This window comes from Argiope bruennichi, chromosome 9 (assembly GCF_947563725.1).
Source record: "Argiope bruennichi chromosome 9, qqArgBrue1.1, whole genome shotgun sequence".
Taxonomy (NCBI): domain Eukaryota; kingdom Metazoa; phylum Arthropoda; class Arachnida; order Araneae; family Araneidae; genus Argiope; species Argiope bruennichi.
The window spans coordinates 38,758,527-38,769,938 of record NC_079159.1 but is presented as its reverse complement, the minus strand read 5'-3'; the positions used below and the strand labels follow the sequence as shown (position 1 = coordinate 38,769,938).

General features: G+C 29.0%; 1 protein-coding gene across 1 annotated transcript in view; it reads left to right on the top strand.

Annotated features, from left to right (window-relative positions):
• The first annotated feature begins 1,405 nt into the window (after positions 1-1,405).
• Positions 1,406-11,412, top strand: part of LOC129984497 (rhodopsin-like) — a 198,238-nt gene continuing 188,231 nt past the window's right edge. Inside the window, exon 1 of the mRNA XM_056094389.1 lies at positions 1,406-1,487. Within this exon, the coding sequence (XP_055950364.1) occupies positions 1,478-1,487 (10 nt within the window). The 5' untranslated portion in view covers positions 1,406-1,477. The remainder of the gene's footprint in view (positions 1,488-11,412) is intronic.

The window sequence follows — 11,412 nt, the reverse complement described above, 5'->3', positions numbered from 1 at the left end:
ATAGTCTTCTGTGCTGTATATAGTTGCCGTCTTTGTGCTGTCCTGTGTGTCTTCGTGTAAATAAACGTCGTTGTTTTATTTTCTACTGCCGCCTGGTGATTGAGCGTTCTTCACACCATATAACTCCCGCTATCCAAACGAACCCCGGAAATTTCGTAACAATATTTTCGATTTCATTTCACTCACATTGATTAGCATCGGTGATAATAATTTTATTTTGTTTGATATATGTGATATATGTACAATTAACACCGAATAACATGTGTTGTTTGCCTTTTACTGTTTTTCTTTTCTCGATTGCCAATTGTCAATTTTAAAATAATGTTGAATCATAAAAATGTATGAAGCGATTTGTTTGTAAATTTTATTGTGCTCAAAATAAGTGCTAATAATTTTACTGTAACTATAACCCTCGCGCAAACACCAACAATAAGTTGGCAAAGTATTATCGCAATCGGATGAACAGTATAGTAGCGCATAAAATGCGAATTAACAAAAATTCATTTTTATGTATTAGATTATGCCCATTTAAATGATATAAGCCAAGCCCTTGTAAGGGAAACCCGAAATCCCGGAAACTATTGAAAAAATTGTTTTCGGTGATTCAACTCAGTATATGCTGTTAACTGACACAAAGAACTTTGAATAGGCATTTGATTGAGATAAAAAAAATAGCTCTTTTATCATCAAAGGCAGAATAAAAACTTTTTTTTCTTTACCTAAGAATGTTTGATTCTGAATGCAACAACTTTCACAAACGTTCAGTTGTCGTTTTTTTTTTTTTTTTTTTTTTCCCATCTGACCTTGTGATAAGTTACCTTCGAATTGAAATTCAACAAAGGTGTCCAGACGGAAACTGGTCGATTCCAGAACGCCACCGAGACACTGCTTTAATTAACAATCAGGAATGTCACAAATGGGTTTTTGAAATTCTCTGGAAGTCAAAGCGCGAGAAGGAATAAATAAACTTGAAGTAAAATAAGATATCCCATTGCACCAGTAGACGATCTACTTTCGATTGAGAATTGTTCTTTTCTTCGCATAAATTCTTATGATATTAAGATAAAAGACAGACGAAATGAAAAGAATGTGTGACATGAGGTACTTCAAGAAATAGGATTTCGATTCGCAGAATAAATCTGTGCAGAATAAATGTCAATCTTTGTTACGAATGATTTCTGGAAAGCCAAAAACCAATTCCATTTTTGGAGGTATTTCAGTATTATTATTTTTTTTATAAGCCCTTTCGAGAATTTCACACATCTGAAATATCAGTAAAATAAGACGCGCCATTGCCTAAGTGGATGAAATGCGTCAAGGAATGATTGGGGTTTTTTTTTTCCCTCGTTTAAATTCTTACAGCATTCAAAGAGAAAGGAGCGAAATGGTAAGCATGTATGACATGAGGTGCTTCTGGAAATAAGATTTCGGTTTACAGAATAAAACCACGCTGGATGAACGACAGTCTTTATTTGGAATGATTTCTGGTAAGGTGAAAACCAATTTTTTTTACTTATATATATATTTTTATTAACAGATCAAGGCGAAAATTTCGAACATCGAACCTATCTCCTACACTAACAAAAATCGTTTTAATCTTTTCTTGGATTGTTAAAATTAAATATTCCGCAAATTGTATATGTTGCTGGTCATGTTTAAAACATCGGCATTCTAGAAAGGCCTAGTATTCTTATGCAAAGTATGAAATATGAAAATGTTTTCATTGAAACAATAAAATGTATAATTTCAAATCCTGTATAAAAATATTTTTAAAAGCTTGTAAAAAGCAAAGAGTAATCGACAGTTAAATTCATATCACTAAAAGTATAATATTTGTAGTTTAAAATGGTGTGTGCAGAATGTTGGGATATTTTTACCAAAAAAACATTCCAAAATTTCGTCGAAGTGAATATAATGTTTTAGAAAATGTTGCTGTAGGATTCACAACCCATCTCTTTCAAATGTGTTTGTGTCAAATATGGAAATTAAGAAACAAATGCCTTTCTCTTTTAAATATCAGCTCTGATACTAGAGTAGAAATTCATTTTAATTAGTTGAAATAAATAAATCTATTTGATAGAAAAGAAATCACTAAAAAAAGAAACACTTATGATTAAACCAGAAGAGAGTATTATTGCTTGCTACGTATTACTTATTTCACATATTAGTATGGACATGTTGGACAATACTAGTTGTATGGGACCCGTATTGTTAATTGAAACTCAGTTTTCTTCATTATGTATTTAAATAAAACACTAAATATTCCAAGTAGAGGGAATACACACACAAAAAAATTGAATTAGGAACATTCTCATATAAAGAGTGTTCCAAAATTAACGCAAGATTTGAATTTGCCACCATTCTTGCAGTAAAGTATTGGCAACTATATTTAAAAAAAAAACATTCGACATAATTGGTGTTAGTAAAAATGGAGCGTTATACTATAGGACTACGTGTTAACAGAAGATATGAATTCAATTAAAAAAGTTTTTTCTCTTAATTGTTATATTTATATTGAATCGAAAAGTACACACATTAGGATTATGAATAGAATAACATAGGGTAAAAAACTCCACGCCTTTGTTGGCACATATGCACTCTTTTGTCGAAATTCTCCACGACCATTTTACATAAATGTGGCTGAATTTCATTAATACAGATTTTGCATTTCCTCCTTTAATGCACGCGTGCTTGTAGGCTTGTTGGCATAGACCTTTGACTTCAAATAACCCCATAAAATGAAATCCAATGGTGTTAAATCATACGATCTAAGAGCCAATTCTCAAATTTTTTGAATTGTGGCCGCCGAACTTTCGTTATTTTTGAAATATTGCTCAACAATGGAAACACGTTGTTCTATCTTGTAATATCACATTTTTACTTTAAACTATCAACTGCCAAATGTTTTTAATAAGATTTTCAACACTTTACTGCACGAATGGTGGCAATTTCAAAACTTTTCTTTGATTTTGGGACACCATTTATTTCCAAATGATCTAACGAATTAATATGATATTACTTCTCTAATTCTTAATATTCTGGCTTCTAAAAAAATGGAATTGTTGGAACTGTACTTGCAGTATCCCTATGAGCAGAGCAAATTCTTCGAAAGGAAATTGGTTTCAATTTGGAAAAATGGAATAATTTGTCAATAATTTCAACCTTCCTTACAGATTAAATTAAATGTGTATATTTTAACTGTATTTGTAACAAAAAAAAATCATTCCATTTTTTTCCAACTTTTCTGGAATTTCTCTTATTTTGAAAGCTGGAATGTCAGATAATTATAGCCAAACATTCCCTTGTTTTTAATACAAAAATGATCGACATTTCGTAAATGGAAAATATAAAATAGAAGGGTACAATTTTAAAACAAAATAGATAGCTGCCGTTTGAAAGAAGTAAATGTTATTGCATTATCCGTATGCAATATCTTTAGAAAAGTGAATGTTTCAAACTTGAAATTGTATGCACTTGATTCAAAAAGATATTAAATGGATTCTTTTGTCTTTAAAAATTTTCATGACTTACTTTTTATTTTTAACCCTTCCGTCTTACTGTATTATTGATACATTTGAATAGTTTTATACAATAAATCTGAATAAATAGAAGGAACAACTGGTTGTTTGAAGTCAAAGTACAACGAATAGATTCTATAATATTTAAATTTTTTAAAACCAAAGATACTTGAATGGAACACTAGATTCCAGAGAAATGTATGTTTCTACTCTGATGGATAAAAAAAACTAAATCTGAATTGCATAGGAATATTTAAACAAATATATATTGTGTCTTAAGATTAATATTTGTGTTCTAAAACTTTCAAACATAAATTTTTTGTGAAAGTTTCCAGATTTTTGAAATATATTTTGGATTTGAGCTGCGACATTTACTCCTAACAAAAATTTGGCAAATGTATAAATGTCTTAGAACTATAAGCAACTTTTAAGTCCTGTTTGCATGGCCAATAGCCAACTTTATTTGAATTTAAACAATATTTTGAGATTATCTAATGGTAAAATTTATTAAAAACGACATCACGACAAGCGATAGAAATTGAAACTGAAATACCTTGAACCAATGATAATGACTTCTCGATTTTGTCATTGCGTTTTTGTGGCATCGTATTTATGTTGTTGTTGTTGTTTCTAATGGCACTTGCCATGGAGAAGCACACTGACGAAATCAGCGATTTTAAGCCGAGGGTGCGTCTCTTGTTTTTTAGTAACGCCAACTAGGGCCAAGAGTAAGTCTTAGCTACTCACGCATCACATTCGCTTGCACAGCCCCTTTTTATTGGGGGGGCGCATTCACACATCTCACAGATAGAACAGATGAAGAACAACCATGCCCGAACCGAGACTCGAATCCACGACGCGCAGATCAGGGGAAAGACGTACTACTCCTATGCCAGGACGTTGCATCGTATTTATAAATTTGTGAAAGAACAAACTGACAAAAAGTTTCATTACGATGGTTCATGAACTCAAAAAAATAAACAAAATATGTGTAACGTTATTAAAATAACACGACTTCATCTTCTATCACAATTTGGTGCTGAAAGTTACTTTTTTTTAGGGAATGATAACCATCGAGTTTAATTTTCTAATCCAATGCGTAATTCACATTTTTTTCTTTTACTACAATCATAGCTTAACAACGTGTATTTAAATACTGGGAAACATGTGCAGCAAGGTTCTTATGATAATTGCATGAAAGACTCCACTATAGAGCTTTTTTGCTAGTTTATATTCGACTAACTCCACCAAATATATTTTAATCTTAAAAGAATAAATAAAATAAAATTGACGAAATAAAAATAAATAAATAAAATCATCGAAATTTCACCAGATTCTGAAATACTGTAATGATTACATTTCGATGAATATCTATTAAGAATCGCATAAAAAATGCTTGCGTAGAAAGTAATTAACGAATGTTTTTAAAAAATAATTCTCTCCTTGTTCCATTAAAGTTATAAAAGGAAAGTACTCATTAAATTCAGACTAAAGAATTAAAGAATAGGGGATAGCAGTTTCCAAAGAAATCTTAATTTTTAAGAAAACTACAAGCTAATTTAACTTATTATCGTTTTAATTAGTAGTAGACGTTGTGGAGTAATGTTGATGCATTAAAGTTGGTCCCTAAAACTTATACTTTCTCATTCTACAAGTATTTTTATTCAAAATATTCGGCAAATTGTTTTGATTTCATCATTAAGACAGAAATTAGTATAAATTTAAAAGAATACTTAATTGATTATCGGTGTGTGCGTTTGAAAACTTATTTTCGGTTTCCTCTAGTTAATATTCATTGCTTGACCCGATTTTATTTTGAAACGAAACCTTATTTTAAAGTTTTAAAATATGTCTCTCATAATAGCAAATGTGCAAGGAAAATGCATTATTTGTATTTAGAGCAATTCTTTTTCCCTTGATGTATTGAGATAATAATTATGCGGATAAATGAAAAAAAGAAAAGAAAATGAAATCTACGATCGCAAATTTCAAGTTATGACGTGAGAACATTATTATTTTAAGTCATTACTTGCCTTAATTAATTTAAGCCATTAACCAGTTTAAACCGGTTTGAAACAATCACGAGACTTCTCTGTCGGTCTCTCTCTCTCTCTATGTATATATAATGATAATTTTTTAAACTTTGTTATAGCAATTAAAATTAAGATTTAGGAAATTTTTATCTTTATTTTCTTTTTATATATTCGTTATGCAATTATAATATTTTATACTCTAAATTCATATTATATTTTGTGGAAAGTAATTTAAAATAGCTCATTAACATTTTATAAAATGTTTAGATTATTCTATGGATTTTATATAATGCTATGGGAAAATGAAAACTATAAACTGATATTTATCTATGTTGTATTTTTGTTTTTATATTATTTTTTGAAACACTAAGGCTATTTTTATGAATTGAAAAAGAAGAGCGATAAATTTTTGATAATTTTTTTTGTGTCCCACATTAAAAAAATGATAAATCAACAGTATGAAGAAATGTATATTAATTTTTATATTGTTTATTATAAGGTACGACAAAAAATATTTGTAAAAATTTTTTTTTTAACATTGGGATTTTAAGAATTAAAAAAAAAATTAATTTCTGAAACATTTTATAATAAATCGAAAATTTTAGTTAGGGATCGTTATAGAATATTAACTTAAATAAAAAAAAAACAAGTATAATCTGACTCCAAATATTAAAATTTAAAAAAAAAATGCTTAAATGCTACCCTATCGCTTGAAAATATCTTTTGATGATTAAATTTGGGAAACTCTTATGAGTTTATTTTAATTTTGGTCCGATCTCCGGCATTTTTTTCACATTTAGGAAAAAGGATTTAGTTTAATCTTCAGACAGTTATGAATATTTTTATCCTTAAATGGCTGCAATGCACTTCAAAATGTAAAAATCCGTTCTATTATATTTTTATTTAATATTACCAATTTTCTTTTATAAGTAATTAATCATAGTAAAAATGTAATTGAGTAATCTGTAAGTAAACTTTAAATTGTATTGATTTAATTGTAGAATAACTTTGTAAAAAATGTAGCAGCCCAATTTAGCGTGCTTATCAATTAGATATTGCAAATAGCAGAAAATTAATTAAGTCAACATCTAATTTCAAGGTGCGAAAGAAGATGGAACGATCCTCGTTCCACATAAAAACACGTATAAAGGTAATAAGGTCTGCACTTCAATCAGCGTCTCACTCTGGAGACTTCTAAGCCACATTTACCATTTACTTAACTATGGTTCTTTGGGAAATGATAAAAGTAAGTTACATAGTAAGTAGTGAGTCACTTAGTTAATATCTAAAGAAAGAAAATGTCTATCATAGCTGTAACATTGTTAGATGTACACGGATGAAAGGTATTAAAAAACAATCAATCACTTCGAATTTCATTACAACGATAAATTGTTACAAACTGCGCTTAAAATTAGTTTTGAAAATTCATTAGGATTTATAAAAGACGTTACACGGTAGTAAAATTAATGCATTATTGAAAGATATTTTTTTTAAATTCTAAAATGGAAAAGAATTATTTTTTGTAATGACATAGTATGAAATTATTTAAAAAAACATTAAAAATGGGAAAATATCAGAATAACTGGTTGCCAAATTTTGTCGATCAATGTCCAATGATCTGCGCTAGGAATAAGTTTTCTTTTCGATTGTAAAACATTTTTTTTTTTTTTTGTCTATGCCGAAATTTATAGAAAATATGTCAGCTTAAAATCATGTGAAAAGTAAAAAACATATTTAATATCAACTACTATAAGATACATGAATCATATTCATACTTTAATTTCTGCATGTTGTTTATTAAATTAAATAACATTTTTATTTGTTTTTTAATTTCTTACATTAGTAACTTTTTTAAAATTATTGCTCAAATTCTTTTATCATTAAGAAATAGAACATTGTGCTCTCTCAGACATGCTTATCACTTTCTTAAATGAAAAAGAAAATTGTAATTTTTATTTTTAAATTTTATAATGACTATTTCAGCCATTTTGGCTATCAGGTGATTATGTTTTACTGGTATGGAAAATTGTTTATTATTAAAAGTTAAGTATTTAAATTCTATCATAAATATAAATAATATAAACGGAAACCGTCTAAGAAGTAAATCCTTTCTGCCGTTCCGTTTTTGGAAATAAATTTACATTTTTTAATTGAAACAATATATTCTTTTTTCCAAAAATATCTTAAAAATAATTTTTCGCAATGTTTTAAGGCAAAGCATTGGCATTTTGATTCCATTTTCGACAAATCTATACATGAGTTCCACACAATACTTAATTTACCTTTTTGGCTAAATTCTGAAATACTCTTAAACTTCCGTTCAGTAATATATCATTATATCACATATAAAAAATATAATTCCGAATTTCGTTAAATTCATTTATTTATTTTATTCTTGATCTTTTGAAAAATCTGACTATTTTATAATTCACTTCTATCTGAGAATATTTTAAGTGAATTCTAAAATTTTGAACAGAAAAAATAAGGTGATAATTAATGAAAATTAAAAAGTAAAATTTATTGAAATCTAAAAAAAATAATTATAATTTAATTTTTAAACTATATTTTTATGCTTTTTATTTATAAATAATTGAAATCACAGCATAATTTTTAGATCCTTATTTTTTTAGATCAAAACTTACTGATTTAGATGACAATTGCATTTAATAAAAATGTTATAAATGAAGAATTCTTTATTTTAATCAAGCAAAAAAAAATCAAGCAATTTATTGTAGAAAGTAGATTTGAAAGCAAAATTAAATAATTTAGAATACAAAGTGAAAACACAAGATTACATTTTATCTCATTGTTTAACTTGTGAATGATTGACATTTGGAATATTTGATATTTTGGAATATTTTGTATTTTCTGCTTTTCTCAAGAAGTATTAGCCGAATAAAAAAAAGGCTCAAACTTGTATTTTCGATTTATTCAATTTTCAAGGGGGAAAAAAAGAACAAAGCAAAACATCTCCGTCAGATTCAAAACCGACGTTTTGTGGACATACTTTCCATCCTTCGAACAGTCCAATTTGTTTTCAAAGATTGTCTGGCACTTTATTTGTTGAGCTACGAGAAACATCCTCTTGCTCCGAAGTAACATTCTTTTTCGCCGTGTCTAGAAACTGAAAGAATATTTTGTTGTAGTTGTTGATGATGATAACATGCGGGTTATTCCGCTGACAGAAAAAATGTGAAGTGTGGTGACACTTTTCCAACAATTTCCCCGGAAACATCACTTGTAGCTTTCTTTTTTCGGTTTTTAAATGTTCTGAGAAATATTGTGTTTTATATAGATTTAGATAAAAGCTTTGTGGCTGTAATACTTTATTCCCAGCATAGAGCCTTGGTAAGGCCTTGGCTTTGGAGCCTGAGGGCTTCAGGTTTGAGACCTGATTCCACAGAAGAACCATCGTATAAGCGGGTTTTGTGCATGTTAAATCCTTCAGAGACAAACGTCCTCTTGCTGGTATGGTGCTGGCTTGGAAAGGGGACTGCTAGCTCAGATGACTTCCTCATCATCTGACCGTGGTTCAAAATTACGAGGTCCTTCCCAGCCCTAGTGCTGCTTTAACAACTGGATGTTAACGTAACTAAAACAAAACAAAGCAAATTATTCCTAACATAATAAATTATATAGAAATAGATGATGGTTTAGACGAGATAAGAAAGAATAATTTATACTGGTTAGAGGTGAAATGATAGCATTTCGTTTAGATTAAATTTCTTAAACATAACTTCACGTTCAGGATTCCTTGATAAAGTTTTTTCACACACCAGATTGTGAAATCTTACACTGGCCGTATTCATTTTGCAATTGAACTTTGTAGCGGTTACATAACTGTACTGCTTTCTCTTTTGATACAACAGATGGCGTTACCTTATTAACATCAAAGTATAGTTCCCATGATCCTTCTTGGGGGTCATTATTAGATTGTATTCTAATTGAGTGTCTTGTGTTTTCGTACTTGTTTTGTCTTGTGAATTGTGGAACTTAGTAAATAATTAAATAACTGTTCCTGAAACTCGTCTGTTATTTTCATCTAACTCATAATGAAGTTTTAAAGAGTCTCGTCTCTCAACACTTTCCTCACGTTTGTGAATCATAGTATCAATAGAAAACGAAATACATGAGGCCCGGAATTCTCTTTCATGCCCTTTCCAGAGAGTTAATTTCATTTTCTAATTCTTCACATTCACTAAGCAAATAATTGGCAAAATCTTTTCTTTATAAGTTGAAAAAAATTCTAGCGTTTTAGTATATGATGGAAACATAAAAAAAGTTTGAATTTTGGTAACACTAATGATATCTACAATCGAGAATTATACTATTATATATTTTTTTTAAAAAATTCTTAATATTCAAATTTAATTTAATTTAACATAATTTTGTCGACATAAGTAAAATGACATTTTTTTAAATCTTAAAATATCGTAAAAACGTTTTTGGGACATTATTTGTGGGATTCATCGCGACGGAAACGGGGTGCAGTAGCTTCTGAGGATAAAGACCACTGAACACCCGAGGGCAGAAGTCTGACTTCAAGCTCATGAAACACGCACATTCTCTTGCACAACCCCTTTTTACAGGGGAGGGGGGCACATTCATACATCTCCCAGATAGAACTCAGATGAAGAATAACCATGCCCGAACTGGGATTCGAACCCAGGACGACCACATCACGAGGAAGACGCGCTCCCCCTATGCCAGGATTTCATCGCGATTCATCGCCAAAATGGCGTTTGATTCTCAGTCTATAAAAATTCTAATACAAATTTTAAAAACATCATTCTGAGATGAACAATTCTGTGCTGTAAAGTACATATGTGCAAAATTTTGTAGCCCTAGCCATAAATTATTTATTCTGTGGAGTGCAAAGCTTTCTGTCTTATAACGGATACACATTCTATTGTATAATTATAAGGACAACACAAAACGCATCTCAGAAGATAGGGTTTCTTTAGGAAAAAATTGCAGGAAAAACTCTCAAGTACCTTTTTTTAAATCATTTAAGACTACGGGACATTGTTTAAGAGAATTTGAAATTCTAATTCGAAATTATTCCAAACTCGAAACCCCGGTTCCACACAAGTGAAGCAATATTCGCTGGTCTAACATTTAATTATTTTAATTGTTAGGGCTTGGCACTTCATAGGACAAAACATATCGAATATCAAATTTGGCTCAAACGGACTTGCAAAGTAAAAATATGTACTTCAGAGCAAAAATTGAGCAAAATTTTATAGTTTTTATCATGTTAACGTCTAAATTGTTATATCATTAAAAGGATTTTAATACTTTATTGAAATTAAAAAGTTTATTTAATACCAGTTTAATGAATTGTAGAAATTAATAATTTAACAATTATTTAATGTCTACTATTATTTTAGTTTCATCACACACGTTTCCCTCCAGTGTAAATATTGTTATCTATCTTTCACAGCAGCATTTTTTCATCGTTATGCCGAAATTAAATTTGTTCACATTGTTGCCATAAATATTTTATATCGGAATTTTTTTTCATTATATATTAAGAAGCATAAGAATTTTACAATTTTTCTAGAATTATTTCTTTTTAAAATTAATTTTAAATTTTAAAAATGGATTTTTTGAATTATGTGATAATTATAATTAAAATTTATTTTAGAAGTTAGCGATAATGAAGTTTTATTTTTCTAAAATCGAAAAATTCTTTGTTAGAGAAATCGTTAGGAGCATAAAGTTTAATTGAAATTTTTCGAACTAATAAGCTAAGAAAAATAAATCAGCTTTTGAAAAAAAAATCAGCGCATTGGGAATAATAAAGACAATATTTTGCCGTGATTTGTAAAAAACAGAATCATCGTATAAAACAAATATAT